At 60.4% G+C, this 27,171-nt stretch overlaps 1 protein-coding gene, 1 long non-coding RNA gene and 2 other non-coding genes across 4 annotated transcripts; 3 read left to right on the top strand and 1 right to left on the bottom strand.

Moving 5' to 3' along the window:
* Positions 1-8,178: 8,178 nt before the first annotated feature.
* LOC121473767 lies at positions 8,179-11,050 on the top strand. Its single transcript, XR_005983222.1, has 4 exons — positions 8,179-8,242; positions 8,651-8,700; positions 9,520-9,584; positions 10,331-11,050. It is a non-coding gene; the product is annotated as an uncharacterized LOC121473767 (long non-coding RNA).
* Positions 8,802-8,934, top strand: LOC121474363. The gene has a single exon (XR_005983373.1). It is a non-coding gene; the product is annotated as a small nucleolar RNA SNORA17 (small nucleolar RNA).
* Positions 9,688-9,823, top strand: LOC121474355. The gene has a single exon (XR_005983365.1). It is a non-coding gene; the product is annotated as a small nucleolar RNA SNORA43 (small nucleolar RNA).
* A 1,569-nt stretch (positions 11,051-12,619) lies between the features above and the next one.
* On the bottom strand, positions 12,620-20,995 carry DIPK1B (divergent protein kinase domain 1B). The gene is made up of 5 exons (XM_041726456.1): positions 20,715-20,995; positions 17,385-17,519; positions 14,743-14,850; positions 14,423-14,599; positions 12,620-13,885 (listed from the first exon to the last, which is right to left on the bottom strand). Exons 1-5 carry the CDS (start codon positions 20,775-20,777, stop codon positions 13,076-13,078), a joined length of 1,293 nt encoding a protein of 430 aa, XP_041582390.1. The 5' UTR covers positions 20,778-20,995; the 3' UTR covers positions 12,620-13,075.
* Between the last annotated feature and the right edge of the window lie 6,176 nt (positions 20,996-27,171).

Here is a 27,171-nt window from a genome sequence, read left to right as displayed (position 1 = left end):
GAGCTGGCCTTGTCCCTGGCCCAGGCCCTGGATGCTGTGTGAGGGCCTGGAGGATGCAGGGAAGGTTGAATTCTGCAGTGGTCAGGCCAGCTGGGGCTGTGGGTGCTCTGGGGTTCCCACAGGCACAGACTGGGGACCCATAAGCAGGAAGGTTGAGGGAAGAGTGGAGTGGGCAGTGAGTGACCTAGCAGGGCTCTGTGCCCATGGGTGGTGCTCTCGGGGAAGGACAGCAACTCCTTAGATCCCCGATCAGCGGTCACCCGAGGCTGTGTGGACCACGGAAGGCCAGGTCAGCCAGTTGGGAGTGAGGCATCATGCCCAGCAGCTGGACGGGCCCAGCCTGATGCTATTCCTGGGGGTGATCTGACCCGGCAGGTGAGGTAAAGGTGCCTGGCTGGTCTATGTCACTCATGTCTGTAGGGGTTTAGCTACCCAGCCAGCCAGCCAGACCGTGGGGAGGGTGACCCTGGAACTGGCCAGCTCTGGGGACCAATTACAAATTCCTGTATGCACTCTCAGGTCCCTTCTGCTTCAGGTGGGAAGGAGAGAGTTGGCTCCAGGGTTTGTCCACCCCCTCGGTGAAGATTGGCTTCTCAGGACATAGTGACTCTGGTCGTAGAGTTCATGGCATAGAGCACATTGACATTGTCTGGATCTTCAGTTCCGAGGGAGGTGAGGCGGAGTGGTGCTGAGTAGGGGGCTGCGGGCCTGGTGAGGGAAGTGCACCGAACTGGGAGCAGAGTAGTCTTTGTCAGGGGGTAAGGAAGGAGATTGGAGAATGACTGCTTCATGGGTACAGGGTCCCGTTGGGGTGATGGAGACGACAGGGACCAGCTGGCAGTGACAGGGGAGCAGAGTACAGGACGTCATGGTACGGCTTGATGGGATGAAAGGTTAATTTCTATTGAATCTAAATGTTTATGATTAAATAGAGAAATCATGAAACATGTAGAAGAAAAACCATTGCTCCCTCTCCAGAGAGGTGATGCGTGGCACTGGGCAAGGATGGGTCTCAGGACCTGTGCCTGAGCTGGAGCTGGAGCTGGGACTGGGGCTGGGGCTGGGGCTGGGGCTGGAACTGAGGCTGGGGCCTGGACTGGGGCTGGGGTTGGGGCTGGGGGTGGAGCTGGGGCTGGGGCTGGGGCTGGGGGTGGAGCTGGGGCTGGGGGTGGAGCTGGGGCTGGGGCTGGGGCTGGGGCTGGGGCTGGTTCTGGTTCTGTAACAGGTAGTCGTGCACAAGCAGCTTCTAGAAATGACTAGTCCTCAGCTAACTCTTACTCTGACATTGATGCCAGATTTGGTGCAGGAACCAGTGGAGAGATGACTGTTGCTCTGGAGCTGGCCCAAGTGTCCACTGGAGGCCCTCTATCCGTAGCCTGCCCACCTCTAGCTCTACGGCAGGTGCCAGAGTGGACATGAGTCCTTAGCTGTTGCCAAGAGCAGGTGCTCACAGCGGCTCTGGCTTTGTAGGTGGAGGTGTACTCGCTCTGCTGCTGGTACAAGAACCTGCTGTAGCTCACCGGGTGGCAAGCGCTCCTGTGCCTGCTCCAGGTCTCCCTGTGGGGCTGAGGCAGATGCTGGCTGTAGGTGCAGCTGGCCTCCCAACCCCGGTGCACACTTGGCTCAGGCTCTGGAGCTCCTGAGGAAGGCGCTACGGCAGGAGATGGAAGCGCCTCTAGCTCTGGAGCGGGCTCTGGTTCCGTAGCTGCTTCTGCAGCTGCATCGGGCTCTGGGGGGTTTACCAGCCCTGGTACAGTGGCCTGGTCTCCATCTGGAGGTGGTGCTGAGGCAGCAAGAGGAGAGAACATCACCAACTTAATTGCATGTCCATGTGGCTTCTCAAAAGAAAAGCCCACAGCCTCCAGAGCAGGGCTAGAGCTGGTGCTAGAATTACTTCTCGTTCTCAGGCTGCCCCTAACTCTGGCACTGGGGCAGCATGGGAGGGAGAAGTGGGGGTGGAGGCGGCCTTCGCTCTGAAGCTCCAGTCAGAGGTTTTTGTAACCATGTAGCTGGTCCATGTGCTTGAGCCAGAGGGGCTTGTGTGTGGATGGCACTGGCTCAGGCTCTAGAGCTGGCTCCACAGATAGTACGACTCGCTCTGGTGCAAGTTCTGGGTGTCAGATGGTTCTAGATCGTAGCTCCCGCTTGTATGAGCTGGCTCCGCTCCACAGCTCATACAAGGTCTGGTGCTGGAGATGCTCTAGCTCTCTCTCCCTCGCTTGCTGACTGAGAGTGAGATGCTGACCCGTAGGTCAGGCTGTAGCCCCGAGGGCAGGGAGGGGGTCTGGGGTGCACCTCATCTCCCGGGGACAGACATGGGTGCTGGTGCGGGCACAGGTGTGGATGGATGAACAGGAGAATATGTCCAGATCTCCCACCTGGGGGACACCCTCCCCACCCCCCTGCATCCCTGGGCTGCTGGGGGGTCACATGAGTATAACATGTGAGGTGCTATTACCTTCCAGGCACTGTTCTGAGGCTGTGGGCAGAGCAGTGAGGAAGCACTGTCCCCACCCCCGTGGGCCTGCCCCGACCAGAGGTCAGAGGGGCATAGGGTGCCTGGCAAGTGTCTCTGCTCAGGTGGGAGCAGCTGCTGGGGCGGTGGGACACACAGATGTCCCTAACGGGAGCTCAGGACTGAACCGGGCAGGGTCTGTGGTGTAGGGGATGCGGGATCCTTGGTCTGAACACCCCTGTTAGGTATTGTCCCCATGTAGCCTTGCCTGTTGCTCTCCCTAGTTTTGCCTCCATAAAACAGGCTGGGAAGGAGGCTGTTCCTGGGTTCAAGAGTTATATCCAAGTGCAGACCCAGGTCTAGATCAACTCTGGAGGTGGATTCAGCTCTGGCACCTGCCCAGCAGCTGGAGCCTGGTCCTACATGATGCTTGTGCCAGCCCAGAGATTGAGGTAGCTCCAGTCTCAGCTCTCTTGCCAGTTCTCTGGTCAGAGCCACCTTTTGAGCTGGATCCTGCTCCGGCCCCCACCATGGAACTCCCTGAGGAGGGGGGGCTTCTGTGTGAGGAGGAAGTCAGGTGAGGGGACCCCAGGCCATAGTGACTTTACTTCCCTGACCATACAGTCCCCTGAGATTTGGAATCTGAGTAACCAGGCACCCGAATTCGGACACAGCCCCCTACCCGCTCAGTTGGTTGGAGATCCTCAAACCAACAGCATGTTTTCCTGCTGCTTCTCTACGTCTGGAGGCCACAGGCTGAGGACAGCGCGCCCTGCCAGCAGTGCCTTTCATGGGAGGTGTCCCGTCAGGGCTCCATTTGGCAGGAAGGGTGGAAAGGTAACACTGGGACCCCAGGGCCATCCCGCCCAGCCCTATACTGCTCTGTTCCCATCTATGCAGCCCTGGTCCCCTCCCAGAGGATGCATGTGGGAGTGGGGAAGGCGTCATGTGGGGTGGGCCCTCCCGTGGGCCCTCCCTGAGGAGGCGCAGGCTGATGAGGGGTCAGAACCTGGTGGGCAGGTGGTGTTCACTCCCCAGGTCCAGGCTGGCTGCCCAGGGCTGACCCTGGCCCTGTATGGGTCGCTGCGTCCCGGGTGCAGGGCTGTGCACGCCCAGGTCTGTGTGTGATCTGGGAGCAGCAGGGGGAGTAGGCAGGACCACAGGGAGGAGGGCCGGTCGGGGCTGTGAGGCCTCCGGGTGGCTGCTGGTCCCTGTCCTTGCAGAGCACCGTAGAGGCCAGAGGTGAGAGGCCAGGGGACACCCTCCCCACGTCTCTGGAGAGGGGCAGCCGTGCCCCGCAGCCCAGCAGGGCCACCACAGACTCCGGGCTAGAGGGGCTGCAGCAGGGTCTCTAGGACCAGGGACAGAGGAGCCATGGCCCACAGAGAACGAGTATGAGAAGCTGGGGCGGGGTGTCTGGGCAGGTGTGGATGCTGGGCCCCACAAGGAGGAACCCCAGAGGCTGAGGTGCGGCCAGGAGCCAAGACTGGGCTCAGAGCACCCAGCTGCGGGACAGTCGTCAGGGAGATGCCCTGGGAGGGTGTTCCTTCCTGGCTGCGGCCCCTCTGGGAGGCCCTCAGCTGGGTCTGTCCCTACAGGGGCTCATGGAGAGGCAGGCATGGTGGGAGGGCCTCTCTCCTCTCACAAGGGGAACCCTCAGAGCCCTCTCCCACGGCCCCAGCCACAGATATAGAGCAGCCAGGAGCAGGGGTGGGAGCCCGCACCCCTGCAGAGCCCAAGGATGGTCCCCCTGCAGCCGGAGGGCCCCCTGCAGAGGCTGTTCCTGCATCCGCAGCTCTGGGTGGGGAGGGGGTGTCCACAGAGACTCCTGCAGGGGCCCTGGAGCCAGAAGGTGACCTGACAGGGGTGCTTGGAGAGCAGCCACACAAGGAAGAGGAGCTGTATCCCAAGCAGGGGGAGTTGGCATCTTCTCCTGCTCCAGGCCCTTCTCCAGCTCCTGACTGACCCTGCTCCAGCTCCTGACCCTGCTCTAGCTCCTGACCCTGACCCTGCTCCTGACCCTGCTCCAGCTCCTGACTCTGTTCCAGCTCCTGACTCTGCTCCAGCTCCTGACCCTGCTGCTGCCCTTGCCTCAGCCACTACCAGTGTTCCTTGCCCCCACACCACCTCCTGCTCCTGCCCCTGCTCCTGCCCCAGCGGCTGCCAGTGATCCTGCCCCTGCTCGGGAAACTGCTCCTGACCCAGCAGCTGCTCCTGTTCCTGCTCCAACACCCGCTACTGCTTCTTGTCCTGAATCTACTCCTGCTTCTAACACTGACCCTGTCCCTTCACCTGCTCCTGATCCTTCCCCTGATTGTGACCATGATCCTGCTCCTGCCTCTGCTCCTGACCCTGCACTTACCCCTGCCCCTGATGATGACCTTGCTTCTGCCGCTGTGCCTGCCCCTGCTCTAAACACTGAATTTGGTCCTGATCCTGTCCCTGCTCCTGATCTTGAAAATGACCTTAGTCCTGCACCTGCTCCTGCTGCTGCCCCTGCTGGTGCTCCTGCTCCTGACACTGACTTTCCTTTTAACTCTGCTCCTGACACTGAACTTGCTCCTGCTTGTACTCCTGACCCTAACCTGGCTCATGTCCCTGCTCCTGTCCCTGTTCCTGACACTGCCTCTGCTAATACCCCCGCTCCCGACAATGACCTTGCTCCTTCCCCATCTTCTGACAATGACTCTGCCCCTGCCCCTGTTTGTGACACTGACTGTTCTTCTGCCCCTGCTACTGATAATGAACCTGCTTCTACCCCTGCTCTTGACCTTGCTCCCCACACTGACCCTGCCCCTACTCCTGCTCCTGCTCCTACCTGTGCCCCTGGTACTGACACTGACCCTATTCCTGCTCCTGACAATGACCTTGCTCCTGGTCCTGCTCCTGACACTGCCCCTGGACCTGTTATTGCTCCTGCTCCAGGGCTGGCCCTTGTCCCAACTCCTGGCCTTGCGCCTCCTCCTGACAATGACTTTGCTTCTGCCCCTGGTCCTGACATGTATCCTGCCCCTGCCCCTGGTCTTGACAGGGACCCTACTCCTGCCCCTGCCCCTCCTCCTGTTCCTGCAGGGCTCCCAGAGACACACCTGGAGCCCACAGCCCTTCGAGGAGACCTCCTTGTACAATCACCCTTCAGTCCATCACCTGACCCCGACCCACTGCCCACATGTCATCCCCTCCCCCTGTGGTCTTTCTTTCTGGTATCTGTTCACTGTCTTTCTATCTTTACACATTCTGTGTGGCATATACTATTTCTTTTAAATAAAATTACTTCTTTTCAATTGAACAAATCATAAGTATGAAGTGTGTTCCCACAACTGTGCCACCACATCACAGAACTTTGCTGTAGAACATCTCAGTCCCCAAAGGACACCCTGACCCAGAAGCCTTCCCAACCCATTTCTTCCCCAGCCCAGGCTCTGGAAATCCCTAAGTTGCTCTCTCTCTCTCTCTGTCCCATTACGTGTTCTGGATGTTTCCTGTGAGTGGAATCCCACAGTAGGTGCCTTTGTGTCTGCTCACATATTTCAAAGGGATCCATTTGTGTGTGTTTATTTAACACAGAATTTCCTTTATTCGGTATTGAAATCCATGATGGATGAAAGAGGAGGTGTCATAACAGAGGCCCCTTAAGTAAATATGGGCACACTCTAGTGGTCGAGACCCCATCTTTCTGGGACCCCACAGCCAGACCCCAGGCAGGAAACGGTGGGTTCTCCCTGTGGCCAACACAGACACAAGGGAAATGCAGAAAGCTGGAAGACACTCCACAGAGGGCAGAAGCATTGTCACAACCCAAGGCCAGAGAAAGTTTTCACAAACTTCTGTGCAAACACTGCTTCACGTCCATGGGGTCCACAGGGACAGAGACCAACACACGCACGAGCAAGGGGAGGGGAGGACACGGGGAATATGTGTCAGAGATGGGAGCTCCCGGGGAGGGACTCTGGTGAAGGAAACCCTATGGGCCAGCGCTGGTCACCAGCCCCATTTGCCCAAGAGGCTCTGCAGCCACAGCACTTATTAGACCACTGATGTGCACCAGACTCTATGGGTGAGAAAAACGATGCTATGTTTTGTGGCCATAGGAAGGGTGCAGCTGCGCAGGGGCATGGAGCAAAGGGCCTGTGAAGATGGGTGGACGATGCCCCCTCCAGGTGAGCAGGTGTGAGCTGCCTTCTGGTGCTTGGAGGAAGTGAGATGTTATTTCCATTTCTTTCAGTCTGGGGGCCTGGCCATCCTGTGCTGGGTTTTCTCGGTGGGCGAGAGCAAACCCAGGGATTCCCATAAGCTTGGGCCACATCCTCAGCTTCCTGAGCTGGAGTTCTGACCAGGGACCCTCCCTGAAACTGGGAGGCTGCGGATGCTGAGCCCTGAGGTGTGGCAGGGCCTGGGGACACTCGCCCTGACCCACAGGACCTGTTCCAGAAGGTGGTGCCCTACAGCTGCCTGGGCTACATGTGGTCCCAGCAGGTCAAGAAGAGCAATGAGCACCTGCCTCCCACTGTCCATGCCATCATTACCTAGTCCAACTATGTGGCCAGCTGCTTTGAAGACCAGAGTGTGACATTCAGGCACAAGGCCAGGGTGGCGCAGCACTGGATTCAGGGGGCCCCACTATGCCATGGCCGGGCCAGGGAGTCCCACTAGAGTGTAGGAAAGTCCTCTTTTTTTTTTTTTTTTTCAGCATTAGGTCTGCAAAGGTCTAGCTGTTTCCACTGGGATTTTGCTTCCTCCAAGTTGTTGGGTAGATGGGGGTGGGTGTCCTTCCTTCCTCAAACCAGCCTGGCCTGTCCCAGGGAAGCCAGACTACTATTGCTCCTCCAGTGTGCAGTGCATCTGCAAGGGGAGAGCAGCCCACCTGCCCAGTACTGCCCAGTACTGCAGGGAAAGGTCACAGGCAGCAGAGCCTTCAGCCCCAACAGCTAGACTGCAGAGGGAGGCAGGTGTGGGTGTACCTCGGGACGCCCCACTTTGCCCCTAGGGCAAAGATGCTCATCACTGAGAATGCTGTGGAGCTCTTCATGGAAGCCCCCCCGCAGCCAGAGCTTACAAGATAAGGCTGATGCATGACGTCACCCCCACCTGCCCAAGTGAGCAGGTAACGGGTTAGCTGGTGGGAAGCAGCAGGGGGCTAACGAATCTAGGCGGGTCCTCCCAGACCCTGCCCCAGGGGCTGGCCGGTGAAGGTGATCCTCCCGTCAGCGGGAGACCTGTCCTGGGTGGGTGAGGGCCAAGACCCTGCAGGGGTCTTCCCGAGGGGCTTCGGGCGCTGCACTCGGAGATCCCATAGCCAGACGCCCTGCTGCCAGGAGTAAGGAGGTGGCGCCCGCTTCAAGGACGCTCGGTGGTGGGGGGGGGGTGCAGGGCGGGAACCTGGGGAGGCAGGGTCGAGCGCTGGCGTGCCTGGCGCTGTTCAGTGTGCCTTGCGTAGACTGGCTCGGGCCGTTCGGCCGCTTACGGATGTAGGGTCACTGCGATTTCCATTTTTCCACGTCCCGCTCTCGGGGAGGAGAAGCCCAGCCTGCGGGGCCGGGCGGCCCGGGCGTGGGAGAGGTCCTGCTTCCCGCCCCCGACGCCACCTGCAGGGCCTGCGGGGCCTGCCGCGTCAACACCGGGAGGGCCCGCTAGAGGGCGCTGCAGCGGGGGGCTCGGGGCGGTGTCGTCTGACCCTCGCGGGCCGCCGTACGCGCTATAAAAGGCGCGACGTGTGGGTGTGCGCCCTTTCTCGGGGCGGCGGGGCGGCTCGCCGGTCGAGGTATGGTGCGCAGGTCCCGGCTTTCCGTAAGTCCGCGCTCGGGGGTGAGGAGTTGTTGTACTTTTGTTTGGAAAGGCGGCCCGGTCGTTATTTAGTGCGTTATGGCCAAACGTAGGGCGGCGTCCGCGTGCCGCGGTGCCTGGGTCCCTCCCTGGCCGGGCCGCCTGCCGCAGAGGTGCCAGCGCTGCCGGCTGGAGTGTGTGCACCGGCCCCAGCGGCTGGCACGTCAGGCGGGACCCCCGCCCCTAACCCCGGTGTTGCGCGCGCTCAAGCCGGGTTGGCGGTGGGAGGTGAACGGCCCGGTGTATTCTGGGAATACACGGCCCAGGTGGCAGGATCTTGGGGTTGCAAACGCAGCAGAGCCGTGTGGGTGCAGAGCTCCTTTGCGCACGTGTCGGGTTTCTGAAAAGGGTTCGTTTCTTTTTTTCCTCTAGGGAGCTTTCCTGCTGGAAACCCGGCCTGGAAGAGCGCCCTGGGATCTCGGGTGAGTTGACAGGTTAGCGTCAACAACTAACTGTTGTTTGCAACTTCAGCGCTTTCTGTGCCGTCTCCTGAAATGGGGTAGGTAGGTGGTCCTTCGTCTCCACTGCCCCCAGAGGCGTTGCAGGTGTGGCTGCATCTGTGTCACATTTGTGTCATTGGGTGGCAGAAAGAAGAGAGGCTTATCTACGCCCAGTGTTCAGCTGGTGAACGTCTGGATGATTAATAGTCTGACACTTGACAGTGCATCTGGCGGTGCCTGTTTGCTGGCAGCCTCAGGCCAACGTGTAAAAGCCCTTGGATTGTCCTAGTTCTTGGGTAGCCTCCGATGGAGACGTGGGTCCCTCAGAGTTCAGGTGGTCTGACTTGCCGAACATCTCAGTTATACGTATTTGTCACAGTGGATGAATCAAACCATGGCGCCGGAGATTTTCTTCTTGGGGTTAAGTGAACACCACAACCTAACAATCCAGTAAAGTTCAAATTAATTCAGATTAAAGAAGCTCAGGTTGAGAGGGTGTGGGAGTCCCTAAGAAAAGCCATCCCAGGTGCATCAGACACAGCTACTTCCAGGTGCCAGCGCTGGCTGTCGAGGTCCATGACCTCCACTTTGGGCTGTCTGCCAGGGCTCTGCAAGGTGATGGCAGAAAAGGTAAAGGACGCTATTCATAGTTAACTTCTGCCACCTGCCTGGCCACCCGGTCAGGTTCTTCAGAATCCTGCAGAGGTGGTTTACTGGCCCCTGGTTGGGTTAACAATAACAATGACAGCCAGTTTGTATTCTACTCTGATTTGGGGCTAAGCATTTTTGTTACTGTTACAGGAAGGAAGGTGATAGCTAGCCTGTGTAGGGGGCCAGAATAAATGACCAGCACCATCCAGAAGAAGGTAAGAGGAGAAATGAGGCTAGCTCCCCCTGGGGGGAGGCCATATTCCTGGGCCTGGCCAGGTGGGAACCCAGGTGGGAAGGTGGGAGGGACTGGCTGCCCTGCAGGTGCTGGACCTACTAGCACCACAGATACAGCTGCTTTGCTGCACCTGGGATGTCAGGGCAAAGAGGAAGTGGCTATTTCTACGCTCAGTGCTCAGAACAGTGGGCACTAAGAATGGTTTGTAGCCGAACATGCCTCAGCTGCCGTGGTCACGGTTGCTTCTACGTGCGCTCGGCAGGCACACCTACCCTGGGCTTCTGCCTGGGAATGTGGAGCCTGGCACCAAACGCTTTTTCTGATTTGTCTGTAAAGAGACCTTTTAAGGGAATTGAGTGCACCATGCATGTATATGAGCTTTTGGCACAATGGGATTGACCGGGAGGAGGTCTCTTTCCTGAAAACAGTCCCTCTGTAGGTCTGTCTGCAGAGGGCTTTCTGGAAGTCCTTGGGCAAGTGTGTTGTGCATCCCTGGCTGAGAGCTGCTATGAGTGGCCTGTTGTCCCTCCCTGTGCCTCCAGACCCCTGCTTTAAGGACCCTTTGAGAGGAGAGGATGTCTCGTCAGGCTGGGGATGGGAGGGAGGCCAGAGGGCTGCACCTGGCTTTGTAAAGGTCAGGCCTGTGTGGAGCCCAGTAAGCCATGGTCCAAACCAGGACACTGGTGAGTGGAGGGATGTGACAGGGGCTGTCCTGCCTCCTTGCAGGTGGAGAGCCCAACACCAGGATGAGTACGCAAGACTGGGGCTGAGAGACCCACTGATTTCAGGTGAATAAGAGTAATATGTTTTGCTTTTTTTTTTTTTAAGGCATTTTTGCAAAGCGTTGAAAAGCAGTTGAGTGTGCTCAGCTGAAGTTTGCCCCCATGAGATGGCTCTGTTGGGGCCCACGCAGCAGGAACCTTTAAGAGAAGGGCTTAGTAGAGACTGTTCGGACTCCAGGAAATCCAGGCAGGCTAAGGCTTAGGGAAGGGGTCCAGACAAATGGGGCTTCTGTGCCTTTGCTTCTGAGGCAGTGATGGTTTGTAGAGGCACCCCCCAGTGGCCAGTGTGGCCCTGGCTCTGCTCTCAGATGAGTTGCCTCAGGGACTGGGCACACTCCAGCTTGGAGGTGCCAGGCCTTCATGTGCCCTGTGTGCACCTTGTGTTGGGGGCTGAGGATGAGGAGGATCTTCCCTGCAGGGTCCTGGTTCTTAATCCAGCCATTGTGTTCAAGGGGGAAGTAAGATCTTCACAAGCAGAGCACAAGCTGGGTGGGGCTGGGGGACAGAGGGAGGGAACATCTGAAGCAGAGTCCACAGCCTGTGGGGAGCCTGACACAGGGCTTGATCCATGACCCTGACAACAAGACCTGAGCTAAGACCAAGAGTTGGACGCTCCACCGACTGAGCCACCCAGGAGCCCCAATTCTTTTTTTTTTTATGATTTTATTTATTTGTTAATGAGAGGCACAGAGAGACACAGAAGCAGAGACATAGGCAAAGGGAGAAGCAGGCTCCATGCAGAACCCAATGCGGAACTCGATCCCAGGACTCCAGGATCACGCCCTAGGCCGAAGGCAGGTGCCCAACCAATGAGCCACCCAGGCGTCCCAGGAGCCCCAATTCTAAACTTTTTTGTGCTATATTTGGATTATTCCTCCCCTACCCCACAAGGAAGAAAAATCTAGTTGGGGAAAAAGATGTATGTAGGATGAGTTTTAAGGTAAGCTGAAGGGTTGAATGATTTTTTCAATAAAAGTGTTTCTCTTGGCAAAACTTGAAAACTTGGTCTTGAATAAATTGTCTTAACTTGGGATCCCTGGGTGGCGCAGCGGTTTGGCGCCTGCCTTTGGCCCAGGGCGCGATCCTGGAGACCCCGGATCGAATCCCACGTCGGGCTCCCTGCATGGAGCCTGCTTCTCCCTTTGCCTGTGTCTCTGCCTCTCTCTCTCTCTCTGTGTGACTATCATAAATAAATAAAAATTTAAAAAAATAAAATAAATTGTCTTAACTTGGCTTTTCCTTGCACTGATTAGCTGAGGCCCTAACATGCACACCATGTGTGTGCATGTTCATGCATGCACCTGTGGGTGCGGGTAGGAAAGCCCCTCTGGTCCCAAGTCTATGGCATTCAGGGAAGTACATGCACAGAGTGTCCACTCCAGGTTCCCATGTTGCCTCTCCCAGGCGTTTTTAAAGAACCACTTTGAGTTAAGCCTGCAAAAATCAGTGGCCTCTGCTCCCCCCTCCCCCCATGGCCCAGGATGGGGACACTGTTCCTCCCCCAGGTCCCCGAGCCTCCCCAGATCTGGGATGGAGAAGTAATAAGACCTGTGACTACTTTGTGGAGGTTTAGAAACATCATCTTTCATCAAAACGATTCCAGGGTTTCCACTTTGCAGAATGGAAACAGAGGGAGCTACCTGTTGACCCCATGGGGGTGCCTTGTGCCCCCTTCACCCAGCAGGTCACAGCCTGCACATCCTCAATGCAGGGCACCTGCCAAAGAAAAGGGCATCGGGCTCCTGCAGCTTCCCCTGGTGCAGGGGGAGGGCAAATGCTTGACTCTTTCCTGGATAATGGGGTTTCCATCTAGTCTTTCCCTGAAGTCTGCTCACGCTGAGGCTGTGTTGTGTGCAGCTGGCCTGCAGGAGGGGGTTCTGTAAAGTGAGCCGGCCCTGCCTCTTGTTACCAGGACACCTGGGTCTTATTCACCTACAGCTGCCTCCATCTGCTACCTTCCTCGTGAACCCTGCCACTACCAGGCATGGGGGCTGGTCTTCAGCAGGAACGGGACATTTCAGTGTCTGGCATCCCATCACTCCCCTCCTGCCCCCCAGAATGGGGCTCAAGGAGAGACCGTATGGGATGCCTGCTGACGCTTCTCCAGTGAACTGACCCAAAGGACTGTGCTGAATTCCATCCAGCTTGGGTGAGGACAGCTCCCACGTTTGAGCCCTGTAGGCCATGGATGGTGGGTGTCAAGCCAGGGACCCAACGTGGCATGAGAGAACTCTGGCCTCAGAACAGTTGTTTATTTACATGTTCTTCAAAGTAACAAAGCCCAGGGGGAGCCCGTCCAGCTCTGCAGGCCCTCTGTCAGGGTTCTTGGCATCTGAAGCTGGGGAACGAGGGTGAGGGGGGACTACACAGGGCTTCCCTGGCTTGTTGCAGGAGGTCACAGGAACTGCCCCAGGGGATGCTGGAGCAGGCCAGGCCTTCAGCTCCTGTGTTCCTGTCCTTGGCTGGAAGGCAGAGTGAAGACAGGGGCACCAAGAGCAAGGGTGGCTCTCCAGGGCCCAGGCAGCCCCCTGGGAGTGAGATGAGCAGGATGGGGGCGCTTGTCCATCAGGAGTACTTGAGGTTGGAGCACGTGGCCCCCTGGGATGGGGAGGAGCAGGGTGTTGGTCCTCATCCATCAGGGGTACTTGGGGTTGGAGCAGGCGGCCCCAGGGGTGGGGGTCCTCGTCCATCAGGAGTACTTGGTGTTGGAGATCTCTTTCCAGAGCAAGGTCTTCAGGTGGCTCAGCACCAGAGAGTGGTGCGCCTCCACCTGGCTGGCCAGCCCGCTGAGCGTGGTGCAGGTGCGCAGCTGCTTGCCCAGCTCCTGGCGCAGGTCGGCAGGGGCGCCGGGCAGCAGGTAGTCCCGCAGCAGCTCACACACCTTGGCCAGGTTGGGCTGGATGAGGTCGTCCTTGCACTGTCTCATGAGCTTGTCGCAGGGGGCCCGGCAGTCCCGGCCGTAAGTGCAGTCCCTGCTGTGCTCACAGCGGCGGCCCTGCAGGAAGCGGCGCACGGCCGCCTCAGGGGCCACCTGCTGCAGGTCAGCCATCCTGAAGTCATACTGGGCCGTGTAGCCCACGTTGGCCAGTGTGGTCTCACACATGTAGAAGGTCCCGTAGGCGCCATGGAAGAGCTCCTCCACGAACTCCAGCAGGCCGATGGCGACTTTGGCCCTCCATGGCCACGCGGGCCCCAGCCACCGCTGCAGGGCTGAGTGCAGGGCAGGCGGTAGCAGCGTGCGCAGCAGGGGCGGCAGGGCAGCCCCATGCCAGGAGCCATGTGGTACCCCCTCGGTGACATAGAGGTCCCCACAGGAACCCAGCAGCCTGGATGCATGCTCCTCCTGGAGGGACAGTAGTAGCAGGAACTCGTTCCGCTGCAGCAGGGCCCATACCGACTTGGCCTCGGCCAGGGACACCCGGCTGTCCTTGTTGAAGTCGGCCATGAGCAGCACCTGGCCGACCAGTGCAGGCAGGGACGGTAGGTCTCCCAGGGTCGCCTAGCATTGAGAACAAAAGGAGCCCAAATGAGGGCCAGCGGGCTTGACCTGGTGGCAGGTCTCTAAGGTAGCAGGACGCCCTCCCTGACGGAGCTGGCTCAGACCCTGGGATGATCACTGAAGGGGAGGCACCCATGATTCCCAGCACATCTGCCAGCTGGGGAGAGCCCACCTCCCAGTACATAGAGGGAGGGGACAACTCAGGGCTGTGCAAAGCTACCCTTGCCGTCTCCTGGAAGCCCTTGCTGAGCACTGGTGCCCCCTCACTTCTCCAGGAGCTGCTCCCGGGGCTCTGGGTCCCGGCATCTGCACCGAGATTTGGAGCTGGGGAGCACAGAGGTGAAGGTGCTCCCGCCAATCCCTGTCTCCTGTGTTCTCCCCACACAGATGCCCCCTGGGCAGAGGGGGGCCCTCTGTACCCAATAGGTGCTCCCCTGAGCAAGGGTCTGCCCGGAGCTGGGGTCCAGCCACACGCCTGGCTGGGGGCTCTGACTCCCCCTGCCCTGAACTCCACATAGCCCCCAGGAGCCTACTGACCTTGAGGAAGCTGAGGGTCATCTCTCGGAACTCCTTAATCGAGGTGCCCCGAGTGGGCTTGTCGAACAGCACCAGCTCCTGCCGGGGGGCCGGGTCTGACCTGGCCTTGGGGTCCAGGCCCTCCTCGATGCCACACTTAATGGTCACCTCCTTGCCCTGCCACAGCCCGCTGTACACCTGGATGGGGCCACAGGGGTCCTCCGAGCAGACGTCCCCTCCCGCTGCACCTTGTGTCTGAGCCCCGGGCCCCCAGGCAAAGGGCAGGAGGGCCTCCCAGCAGGGCCCCGGGGCTGAGCCCGGCCAGAGCCTGCTGGGCTTACCTGCTGGCCCGGGACGGACGACAGGCACGTCCTCCACTCCACCTTGTGCAGGTTGCACAGGTCCTGGCAGATGGAGCCAGAGATGATGCCCTTGCGGTACTGGTCACACTGGGGATGGGAGGAAGACACCAGGACGTCGCCTGAGGAGGAGGGGCCCCTCCCCTGGCTGGCTCTGAGTCCTCTGGGGTGCGGGGCAAGTTGTGACCCCATCACACATGCTAGCTGCCCCTGGTTCTTCAGCTGCTCCACTTGACTCAGCTCTCTGTGGCCACACCTGAGCCACGCGGAGGGCCTGGGCACCTCACCCCGCTGGCAGGAGGCTTTGTTTGCCAGCCCCTCGCAGAGTCACAGCCACTCTTACCACCCATCCCCACCGTCCCTCAAGGTGGGCTCTCCCCTGTGGCAGGAAGTGGGAGCAGCAGAGCTGGACATGATGGGGCCCTGCCCCTGCCCCAGGGTGATGGGAGGGGGCTACTAGCAGGGTCTGTGATGGGGCTCCCCCCACCCCCAAGTTCTGGGCCTGGGGCTGTCCCTCACACAAGCTGCCCGCCCGCCCCCCAGGCCACCTCATTAGCTAGATGCCCTGTGAGTGGGAGCTGCTTGCAGCCAGAACTAGCTGGGCTCTGCTGTGGCTGCCCTGCTGGTCTGGGCTGACCCAAGCAGGAAGGTGGGGGCACCCTGGGGGGGATGGGAGTCCAGCATCTGCAGCTTGGAGCTGGTGGGGTGCATTCCTGGAAGTGCATCACCGTTGCCATGGAATCCGGCCCTCACAGAGCCTGGCTGGGAGGAAGGAGAGGGAAGCGAGCAAGCGAGCCCAGGGAGGAGTGGGGAGGACGAGGAGGACGGGAGGACGCAGAGCCGGGTGCCACTGCAGTGTGGGGAGGATGGAGGGCAGGCCCGGGACAGAACCAGAGGCCTGAGAAGGAGGCGTCAGCTGTGGTGTCATGCAATCGCTGGCTGCTCACCCAGATGGTAAAGGAAACACAGGGAAAAGTCATCCCCCTGCCAGCAGTGGGCTCTGGGCCCCAGCAGCACAGGGCCTTCTGGGTGGGCAGCCAGGAAAACGCTTGTGCCCAGCAACCCTCCCCCCCCAGGGCCAGGGAAGGAGCCTCTTGGCCACACTGACCTCCAGGCTGGGGAGAGGCTCCCTGGGGGCTGAGGGGGCAGACTGCCCCGTGGCCTCAGGGCACTTCCAGCCCATCAGGCTGGGGGCACAGGGCCCTGCCTCCCAGCCTGTTCCCCATCTACAGGAGGCTACATACCTGCCAAAGCCTCAGAGCCCGAAAGAACCTGCCCCATGACCCTGGTTGCTTTTGGACACGCTCTGGAACCCCCACGAGGCAGGCAGATCTCCTCAGGAAAGGGGAGGGTGCCCCCACAGCCCAGGGGCAACCCAGGGAGACAGCCTTAGCCAACAGTTTCGTGGGTCTCAGAATCCCCTGCTGAGCCTCCAGCGGCTGCTCCCTGCATCCCTAAGTGCCCCCCACCCCCCGCTGCTGCCCTCACACCTGCAGTGCACCCCAGCCCCAGAGCTCACTACAACCCTCACCCACCTCTCAGGGCCCTTGGCTGCCCCAGCACCACCCTCACCCTGAGCAGCCCACACAGCAGGGCCTCCCCTGCCAGATGCCCCCATCTGCCCTACACGACCCCCAGACCCCAGGACATTGAGGGCAGAGCTGAGTTCCAGTGCCCAGCTCAGGCCTGGCCCCTGGAGGCCACCATCATGGGGGAGGCAGAGAGGCCTCTCCCCCAGTGTGGGTCCTGCATCCTGGGCACTGGGTGCTAACTGGGCCCCGGGGAGGTATGCAGCCAACAGTTGGGACTAGACCCCTCTCGGCCTCTTGCAAATCCTGTCACGGGGTTCCCCAGGCCCCCACTCTAACCCCACCAAACTTGGCCAGAGCAGGCCTGCGGAGCTGGGACATGGGGCCCCCTTCAGTTTACGGTGGGGAGCAGCTCCAGGCTGCGGTGACGTAGATAGGGCGGCTATCTACGCCCTATCCCCTATCCTCCCCTACAGGGGAGGCCTGTCCTGGGGCAGCAGAGCCTAGGCCCTCAGCTCGCTGGGGAGGCCAGGCAGGGTGCAGAGCTGGGACAGAGGAGTCTGGAGCTTGCTGGGGACCCCAGGGCCACTGTGGTCCTGTCCCCTCAGCCCGAGTCAGTGTGGCCACCAGGGGTGCAAACGTGAGCCCATGTGCCTTCACGTGTATGAGCACTTGGGTTCATCGCACCCACTCTCCCACATGCACACCCATGGACTTGCATGCACTCATGAGTGGCCTGCTCTGAGGCCACAGGCTGGGACTCTGGCACTGCATCTGATCCCTAACTCTGGGAGGGGCGCTCAAGGCCACTAAGGGTCTCCCTGCTAAAAGTCCTCCCCCCAGGCATCTTGGAACGTTCCAGCCACCAGCTCACACCCTCCTTCCCACCCACAGCGGCCTCCCCACTGTCCCCCTGCCTCCCTGCCACTCCCTAGCCTCTCCCACACCCAGTGCCATCAGATCCATCTCAAAAGTCCACCACGCTGGCGCCTCTGAGGATCCAGGGCCACCTCTGAGTGGCCAGCACCAGGTGGGAAAGAGGCCCGGGGCTCACTGCTCCGCGTCAGCCCAAGGCCGGCCCCCGGCGACACTTACGATGACCACCTGACACACACGCCCACGGCAGAGCTCCGCGTAGGACGAGTAGTGCACATACACCATCCAGCTGCCCACGAAGATGCCCAGCCAGACCAGGAAGACGTACTTGACCCTGAGGCCCGGGAGCCGGCCCTGCAGGAGAGAGGCCTGTGAGGATGCACCAAACCCGGGGTGCGTGGGTCTCCCGGCCTTCCCAGCCTTCCTCTCCCAGGGCCCAACACCCTGCTCCGCTCCATCACCCTTCACCCTCCATGCGCCCACTCTGGGGTGGGGGCAGGTGCCTGGTCCTCCCAGACTTACATCTCGGCGCAGGCAAAAATAAACCTCAAAAGGAAGGAGGCCACACGATTGGCAACTCTATTTCGATGAGTAAAAGTATTTTTCAGAGATTTTTCTCCCATCTTGCTCTCATTTCATGATGTACCTTTAACCTCTGCACAAGGTCAAGCTGGAACATCACCACCACCTCCCACCACCCTGTGCACGCTGTCCTCCGACAGGTGGGGAGTCCTCGCTGATGCAGGGCCAGTGTCGGGGACCCAGGTAGAGGCGTGGAGGCCGCTGGTGTGGAGGGCAGGCCTCAGCAGCCCTGCTGCCCATACAGGACTGTACCCCCATGGGCATTGTCCCCAGAGCCAAAGAAGGGCCAACCCAAGGGACCACTGGCAGGTGAACAGGGTCCATCCACAGCACGGAAAATCATTCACTGTTTAAGAGGAAGAAATCCCGGCACCTGCCACAATGCAGATGGACCTGGGGGACACAGTGCCGAGGAAGGTGAACCTGGCGTAGGGGGACCAGCCCTGAAGGACTCGCTCCCAGGAGGCTCCTGAGGAGTCAGACTCACAGACACGGGGGTGGGGGGGGGGGTGTGTGTCACAGGGACAGAGTCCAGTCTGGGAAATAGAACATGGACAGAGGGAACATACATGACAGTGTGAGTGTGCTGACGCCCCTGAGACAGTAAATTTTAAGTTATGTGTATTTTCCCGCAACAAAGAATAAATGAGACAAGCCCCAGCCCCACTGCCAGAGCACTGCCCCCATGTCTGCGGTGGGCTGGGACGGCGTCTCTGCGGGCTCAGCCCTCTGCCAGCTTCCCCAGCCGATGAGCAGAGTCACAGGGGCCAGGGGCCCAGACCCACCTGCAGCAGGTGCACTGAGGGTGTGGCCTCCCACCCAGCTCCCAAACCCGGGTTCCAGGGGCACCCTCTCCCTTCCCACCCTGCCCCCGAGCCACCCTGGCAAACCACAGGCCACCCGGACTGCTGTCAGGGAGCAGCCAGCTGAGGGCACAGGGTCACCAGTGTTCCGGTCAAGGTGGCTGGACCCCAGCGCCAGAAAGCAGGAGGCCCCTACCCGCATGGGGGGGGGGCGCTATGTGCCCCAGCTACCCGACCAACTCCTATGTGCCCCACTGGGCCACAGCGCTGGGCCTGCTAGTTCTGGGTCCTGGCTGGCTCTGAGAGATGGGGCCACCAGCTCTCTGGTGAACACAGGGTAGGTAGGGGCCTCTGGGCCCAGCACGGGGGCTATGGCCATTTTCACGTTCCTTCAGGAGAGGCAGGGGCCTCACCTCCTGCTTCCATGGCACCCATTCGCACTGAGGCCCTCCTGGGGGGGGGGCTGCGGCAGGAGGACCCCAAGAGCCGCAGGGCATGCCTGGAGCCTCAGTGGCCAAGGAGCAGTAGGCTGAGGTGCCCTGTGCAGGCCAAGAGGCTGGGCCTAGGGCCCACTTGTCCCGGCCACCACATCTGCTTCCGTCAGATTTGTTCAAAATGAAAAACAGGAAAGCAGAGAAACAGTGGGTGGGGGGCTGGGGAGCTAGGGGTGTTGTTTCGGCAGGACAAGGTCAGAAGACTTCCAGTGGGCAGAACAATGCTCTGCAAGGTGGCGGCCCGTGTGTGTGTGTGTGTGTGTGTGTGTGTGTGTGTGTGTGTGTGTGTGTGGCTGAGGGGGCCCTGAGACTGGCCCCAGGGGGTTGGGGGCTCCCAGCCAAGAGGAGGGCAGGCTGGAGCAGAGCTGGACTGGGGGCTCACAAAGTGGCAGTGGGCCCTCCCACACACTAGCCACACCCCAGCCAGACCCCCTGAGGCTCTCCCAGGACACAGTCCCCATTGGCAGGCTCCCACTGACCCAATATCCTGATCTTAGATACCTACTTCCTCCAAGAGCAGCCCCTGCCTGCCTCTCCCCCGGCCGGGGGCCTGGCTCCCCCAGTGAGGGAGCCCCCAGGGAGTCCCTCGTCCTCAGGAGCATCCCATGCAACTGCTCCCCAGGACCACCTGGCCCCGGTTCCTGATGCAGCCACTGACCAGGTCAGTCACAGCCACATTAGCCTCGGGCCAGCACGATGGCACCAACCTCACCTCCAGCCCAGGAGGGAAACTGAGGCTCTGAATGGGACCTGATAACAGCAAGTGGGTGGGGCCTCTGCAGGGCAAAGGGAACCAGGGCATCCTGGGTCCTAGGTCAAGCTCTCCCCTCTCCCCCCATCCCTGCAGCAACCCAGTCAAGGCCCCTGGAGGGGGCAGTACACACCCGACTTCCTGGCCTAGGGGTGGGCCTTGGGACACCTCAGCTCCCACATGGTCAAGGGCTGGGCCAAGACCAGGATGAACCCCAAGGTCCTAGGTGGTCAAGGAGGGTGTCCCACACCAAACCCCAATGTTTCCTGGCTCTGAGGTTTTTCCCCACAGGGGAGCTGAGGACATTCAGGCCGCTGGCGCCCAAGGGCACCACCACCCTTCCAGGGACCCTATTGGCTGGGCCCTGAGACAGCCTGGGGAGGCCAGGTGTGGGCATCTCCGTCACAGGGTGGGCCTGCCTAGGAGCACCCAAAGCAGAAGTGACAGGCTTCTCAGAGGGGTCTCCCGGGGCAGACAGCGGGCCCCAGGCTGGACAGGGACATGTCCAAGGTCACGGTGGGGTCAGGGCACACCCCTGGACTCGGGCTGGCTGGGAGATGACCCAGGGGGGACGTTATGTCCTTCGGAAAGCGTCTCTAGGTGTCCCAAGTTTTCCATAACACAAACACAAACCTTCCCTCTTTCAAATGAGGAAAGAGGAGACGGCAGGCCACGGCGTGGTTTCTGGGCCTGCCGGGGCGTGGGGGAGGGGGTGGGGGGGTGGGGGGTGGGGGTGGGGGGGGTGGGGGGCGGCCCCGAAGCAGGGCCGCCTCCGCGGCCCCCCGCAGCATCCGCCTCCCCTCCGCCGGCCCATCGGCGCCGCTCCCAGCCCTCGCAGCCCCGCAGCAGCCCCGGGGCCCTGCAGCGCAGAGCGTAGGAGCCCCGCGACCCGCGGCAGACCCCGGGGACGGACGCCTACCTGCAGGCCCTTGGAGAAGGGACAGAAGAGCACCAGGTGCGCCAGGCGCCGCAGCCGCCGCATGGTGGGCCCCGGCGTGCGCGGGCCCGGCTCGGCTCGGCCTCAGCCCCAGCCCCGCGGGCCGGCCCGCAACGGCTGCCCTCCGCCGCCGCCTCCCCGCGCGCCCGCGCCCGCGCCCGCGTCCACGACCACGTCCACGTCCACGTCCACGCGAGGGCGCACTCTGCCGGCCGGCCCGGGCGGGGGCGGGGGCGGGGGCGGGGGCGCAGGAGAGGGGCAGGGGCGGGGGAGGGGAGGGGCACCGGGAGGGAGGCGGGGGGCGGGGGAGGGGAGCGGCGGAGGGCCCCGGGGAGGAGGAGGGGAGGGGCTCCGGGAGGAGGAGGGGAGGGGCGGAGGCAGCGCGGCGGGCGTGGGGGAGGGGCGGCCTTGGGAGGGGGCGCCCGCGGCCCCGCCCCGGCCGCGCCCGGGGGCTTTGGCTGCGGGGCCCTCCTCGCGGGCGCCCAGCGGGAGCCCCACGGCGGGGGGACCAGGAGCGGGGGTCCACGTGTGGGTCCCAGGCCGGGAGGAGCGGCGGGCGCGGTGTGAGCGGGTGCGGGTCTCGCCCATGTTTCCCGGAACGCGGGGGGCGCACATTTGTCGCTGCGTGGCCCTGCAGCCGCCGCTCCCTCCGCGCCCTCCCGCGTGGAGCCCCTGCAGCCCCCGCGCTGGTCGTTGCCCCGCGTCCCGGGAACCGATGCAGCAGGGGCGCCTCGGGGTCCGGCCCTTGACCGGCGGAAGCCGGAAATCCCGTACCTGGTCCCGGTGGAGCCGCGCGCCGCCCCGGGCCGGGCTGGGTGCTCGGTGCGCGTTCGCAGGCGGCCGTGGGGTGGCGGGGGGCGCGGCTGCCCTGAGCTTTCCAGTGGGATTTGTGTGAGGGGTTTTCCCTCCCCTCGGACGCGCCGGGCGGCTCGCTGACCCGTGAGCTGGTGTCACCTGCCCGTGTCGCTGTGAGCTGTGGCGTGCCGCGGTGTGCATTTCCCTATCCACTGACGATGTTAAAACACATTCATCTTCTTTGCTAAAACCATTTAATATTTTTTCCCATCTTCTCTTCGCTAATGTTTGTGTCCTCGTATTCACTGTGGGGAGTTCTCTGTGTCTTCTGGAAGCCGCTACCTTATCAAACAGGTGATTCGCCAGGAGAGTCTCCTTCAAAGAGCACAAGCTCCTAATGTTGACCCAAGCCCATGACCCACTTTTTCCTGTTGTGGTTTGTGTGTTTCTCACCAGTGGCATGGGAGAAATCTGTGGAGCCCAGCTGCACAAACATCTTCGGTGTTTCCCTCTAGAGACTTTGGTACAGCAGTGTCCCCGTGTCCCTGTGGTCTCACTCCCCACCACGGCGGTGGTCCTGGAAGGAGATGGCCTTCCTCCTGCCAGATGCTCAGGCCAGCAGCAGCGCCCGCAGCACTCCTTGCCTGCACCCCTGCCTCCTGCCTCTCGTCCAGCGGGCACCTCACCTCTCATGGTGTCCCACGGGGGTGAGCACAGGGCGGCGTGACAGCAGGAGAGCAAGACCACAGCCATGTAACTTTGGTGCAGCATGCCATTACCGGCAATCTATTTTTATTACATTATTTTTTAAAAAGATGTATTTATTTATTTGTGATAGACAGAGAGAGAGAGAGAGAGAGAGAGAGAGGGGCAGAGACACAGGAGGAGGGAGAAGCAGGCTCCATGCAGGAGCCTGACGTGGGACTCGATCCCAGGTCTCCAGGATCACGCCCTGGGATGCAGGCGGCACTAAACTGCTGCACCACTGGGGCTGCCCTTTTTATTACATTATTGTCACTGCTGTTGTCCGCCTAGTTTATGAGCTGGGTCACAGGCATGCATGTCATGGAGAAAACACAGCCTATATGGGGTCAACACTGTCTGTGGTTTTGGGTGGCCGCTGGGGATCTTAGAACGGGTCCCATGTGGGTGAGGGGCAGGCTACTGTCTTGGGTTTTGCACGCAGGCCCATGATTCTGGTGGAAGGTAACTTTTCTAAACCGTGTGGGATGCAGGGCAAGGTGGCATTTCGGGTTTTGGTTTTGTGTTTAGGGATTTTTCTTTGGTGGGCTTTTTGCACATGGATGTCTAGTTACTCTGGCAAATTTGTTGAAAGATGAGCTCCTGTGTGATGCTATCAGTGCTTCCTGCGGGTCACCACCCTTCAAGCAGCCTTCCCCCAGCAGCCTGGACACTGGTTTTCAGGAAGTCCCACTGGGCAGATTCCCAGCGATTCTGCAGGCACCACGGTGACTTCTCCGCCACTTCAGCCCAGCCTGGGGCCAGGGGGCTCTGGCTCAGCCCTCGTGGGGGTTTGCTCTTTAGGCCGTGCCTCTGTCGTGTAAACTCTACTGTGCGCATTGCCACGCAGTCTCTGTCACCTGACGGGGCCCTGACTGACACAGGTCAGGTACAATAAAGGACCCAAGCATTTTGTAAAACTGAGACCCACTATACCTTACACTTGGGACCATGTTGGCCCACCCTCAGCCCCTCAGTGTCCTCAACCAAGTGGTCATTTCCCTCGAACCTAGGCCCATGACGGTCACATGGGGGAGCCCAGGTGGCTGGACCAGAATTAAGTGTATGCCCTGTAGGGCCTTTTGGGGCACCTGGGCTGGCCAAAGCGTGCCCTGAGAGGAAAGAAGTGTCCTGCTCAAGAGGGTCAGGGTAGAAGCCTGGATATCCCAACAGGACGTGGATGCTCCCCAACCCTTTCACCCTGGTCATGACTAGGGAGGTGGTTGAACAAGGAGTGCTTGTCGGGGGGCAGCCGTCGTACCCAGGCCAGGGAGAGAGTGCAGGGGTGGGACCAGAAACCTGGAGGAGCGCACCCTGGGGGAGGCTGCACCCAGCTCAGCAGCAGTAGGTGCCAGGCCGCAGGACACTGGAGGGCCCCCGACACCTGAGCAGCAGCCCACATGGCTGTTTTCAGTGACGCATTATCAGATCACAGGAGAAACCAGAGACCCACTGTGTTTTGGGGGCCCCGGGGGGGGTGGCCGGTCAGCAGGGGTGGGGGTGCTTGGGAAAGCAGCCCAGTGGCAACGTAGGAGGCACACCCCACAGCCCTGAGACAGCATTGACGTTTGAGGGCATCAGTTTGCCAGGAGCTGGGGGTCGCTGCCTGGGGCTGTGTCCCCTGCCCCACCCCGGGAAGGAGTCCCATTTGGGGTGTTGTGACCACCTCCGCCTCAGGTGTACAAAGTCTGGCATGTTGCCCCCCATCTGTTATGCAGGCTGTCACCGTGCATGGTGCCATATGGGATGCCGGGTACAACGGTGGCTGGGTGGTACAGCAGCTCGGCGTGGTCAGGGAGCAGGCGCCCACCGCCCTGAGTGTCTGCCAGTGGCCCGGTGACCGCCAGCCGCCGTCACTTATTCCAACAGTGCCCAGGCCCCAAGAGGGGAGCCTGTAGCCTGTAACCCTGCAAGTAGCTGTACTGGCTTCCTAGGGCTCCGTGACCCAACACCACGGCCTGAATCGCTGCAGGTAACAGGCACTGATTCCGCAGCCATCCTGGAGAGCAGAGTCCGCAGGCTACGTGTCAACAGGGTGGCCCTCCCTCCAAGGGTTCCAGGGGACAGGCCCCGCCTCTCCCAGCTGCAAGCGTTGCCAGCCATCCTTGGTGTCCCTTGGCTTGTGGCTGTGTCCCCACCGTTTCAGCTTTCACTGCCATAGGCTGGCTGTCCCCTGCCTGTCCTCTCTGTCTTTGTGTCCTCACCTTCAAAGAGCCTATTTCCAAAGAGGTCACGTTCTGAGTTTCCAAGTGGATGTAAATCTGTGGAGTGTTTGGGGGGGAGGGGACACTATCCAATCACTACACAGACCAAACAGCTGCATCATTGGAAATAGCCCAAGAGTTAGTGGAAATATAGGGACCCCAATATAAGAAAAGTGGCTTAATCAGGAGAAAAAGGTATTTATCTCTCATGTAGCACTCTAGGCTAAGCAAGCAAAGGCTGGGAACCCATGCTGTCTGGGAATTTACATTCCTGCTGCCTTTATTGTGCTGCCATCCTCAAAACGTGGTTTCTGTCTTGCAGTCGAAAATGGCTGCCCTAGTGCCAGCCATCACCTCCACACTCCAGCAAGGAGGAGGAGTGAAGACGTGACAAGCATGCCTCCCCCTTTAAGGACCCGGAAATACATACTGCTTCTGTTCTAGTCCCTGTAAGCTTAGTCACGTGACAATGCTTGCCACAGAAAAGCCTGGAAATGTAGTCTTCATCTGGATAGACACACGTCCCACTAAACTCCAGGGTGCTGGAACAAGTCACAGGAAAAAATGGAGAAATAAAGACATAGACCCCCTGGGCACATGGCCCTTCCATAGCCCATCCCCCTACCCCAGGCCCCAGTAGCCTTGCACCTGAGGTCAGGGGACACGTGTCCCCTGCAGATAGGCGTTCGGGGATGATGAGGGATGGGGCGGGGGTGTGGCCGGGGAGGAGTGGGGTTCCAGGCAGAGGAACAGAGTGTGCAGAGGCCCAGAGGCAACAGGCTGGACCAGGTATGAAATGCCTGCATTATAGCCGGGTGTGCAAGGGGGGGGGGGGGGGTCTGAGCTAGGAGGCGGGGCCCTGTGGAGCTTCCAATCTGGACTCAGAGCTACAGCCCTGAGAGCCTAGGGTCACGGGGACAGATGCACAGACCAGTGGCTGGGGGCGCTGACAGTGGAATGGAGGCTGGAGCAGCCTGGGGGCTACTGGGGGCCCCAAGCTTGGGGCCATGTGCACTTGTCAGAGGCCCCCCCCACAGCTGACCCAGCCACTCCTCACTGCTGCCTCCTCTTGTAAGGGCACCAGCTGGGATGTGGGGCCCATCCAGGTAATCCAGGGTGAGCTCACCTCGGGACCCTTGATATCTGAGCAAGGGTCATAGGTTCGGTCACACTCCTAGGTTCCAGGGGACGTGATCAAGGTGTGGGGACACCGGCCAACCCACTACAATGACTAAAGCAAATTGCAAAACAGTACACGTGGAATGATACCAGTTTTGTTGTTAAAGAACATGTGTGTGTTATGAAGACTTTATTTATAGGGGCACCTGGGGGGCTCAGTGGTTGAGTGTCTGTCTTTGGCTCAGGTTGTAACCCTGGGGTCCTGGGATTGAGTCCCACATCGGGCTCCCCACAGGGAGCCTGCTTCTCCCTCTGCTTGTGTTTCTTCTCTGTCTCTGTGTCTCTCATGAATAAATAAATAAAATATTAAATAAATACACAAATAAGTAAGTAAGTAAATAAATAAATGGCCAATGTAGGTCTGAGTGGCTGCCCCGAGTGCCCAGAACCATAGCACCATTATAAGGGCTGCACGATGTTCCATTGCCTTAGGAAACCCTGGTTTGTGTAACCATTGCCTCTTGCTGGGTATTTAGGTGGTCTGCTCTTCCTCCTTCCTGAGCAAGGCTGGGCGTGTGGTCTTCTGGCTGAATCTGTACCCCATTCCTTAATGATTAACTTCAGGACAGGTTCCTGCAGATGACATTTCTGGGTCAAAGGCCTTATCTGCCTTGGTCCATGACAAACACTGCAGAGCCCCACCCAGCCACCCCACTGGGGCCCCTAAATGGTCCTGCTTCCCTCCTGTTCTTTCAGCCCCAGAATGCATCTGTCTTGCCACCTCAGAGTCTTGTGAACGCTGTTCCCTCTGCTGGGACTTCCACACACCCCACCCCCACCCCCACCCGAAGGCAACCCCTTTGGGTGGGTCCCAGCTTCAACGGCCCTGTCACAGAGGCCCTCCAGGTCACCTGGCCCCTTGAATGCCAGGACTCCCCCATCACCCCCCACCCCACCCCCCAACCATGTCAGGCTCCCCACAGGTCCCCCAGCTCCCTACATCCAGGCCTGAATCTGCCTCTGCCCCAGACCTCACCTTGGGACCTCAGGATATCAAAGACCTTGGCCTCTTCCTTCCCCCCCACCACTGAGAAAGCTGGGGGGGGGGAGGTGGGGGGGGAGGAGGAAGGCAGGGGAGATGAAATTGGGGAGAGAGGGTGTTAACCGCACAGCAATCAGGCATCAGTGGGTAGGCTGGCAGTGCGTGACCCCTGCGGCTGTGGGTGGTGTCAGAGGGCGGCAGAAGGCTGGGGGGCAGTAAGGGGCCCTGAGAACGGCTGGCTGTCTGTAGGGCCTAGAGGAACAGCACCCCCTCAGCTCCCGCCATTAGGGGAATGCATGCCAGGGTCAGGTGCTGTACTGGCTCCCACCTTGCTAACTCCTGCTGATTTCAGGCCCATGTCACCCTCTGTGCACCTGGCTCATCCTGACACCATGTGGGGCCAGGCCCCCAGGCAGCCCTCAGAGATCCCACCTCAGGGACAGCCAGCCCGTATGCTGGGGGGACGCTCAAGCAGGGGGTCAGAACACCCAGGAGCCTGTGCGTCCTGCCCATAGCCAGCATGCTGCCAGCCTCTGAA

This window comes from Vulpes lagopus, chromosome 12 (assembly GCF_018345385.1).
Source record: "Vulpes lagopus strain Blue_001 chromosome 12, ASM1834538v1, whole genome shotgun sequence".
NCBI lineage: Eukaryota > Metazoa > Chordata > Mammalia > Carnivora > Canidae > Vulpes > Vulpes lagopus.
Note: the sequence above shows the minus strand (reverse complement) of the source record. Positions and strands in the feature narration are given on the sequence as shown.

What these genes read in the sequence shown, in the direction of transcription:
- DIPK1B (XM_041726456.1), bottom strand. Translation starts at nt 20,777, where the DNA reads ATGCGGCGGCTGCGGCGCCTGGCGCACCTGGTGCTCTTCTGTCCCTTC. An exon ending in GTGTGTGTCAGGTGGTCATC is followed by an intron (nt 14,851 to 17,384) that starts GTAAGTGTCGCC and finishes TCCCATCCCCAG; the next exon opens with TGTGACCAGTACCGCAAGGG. An exon ending in CGTCCGTCCCGGGCCAGCAG is followed by an intron (nt 14,600 to 14,742) that starts GTAAGCCCAGCA and finishes GGCCCCATCCAG; the next exon opens with GTGTACAGCGGGCTGTGGCA.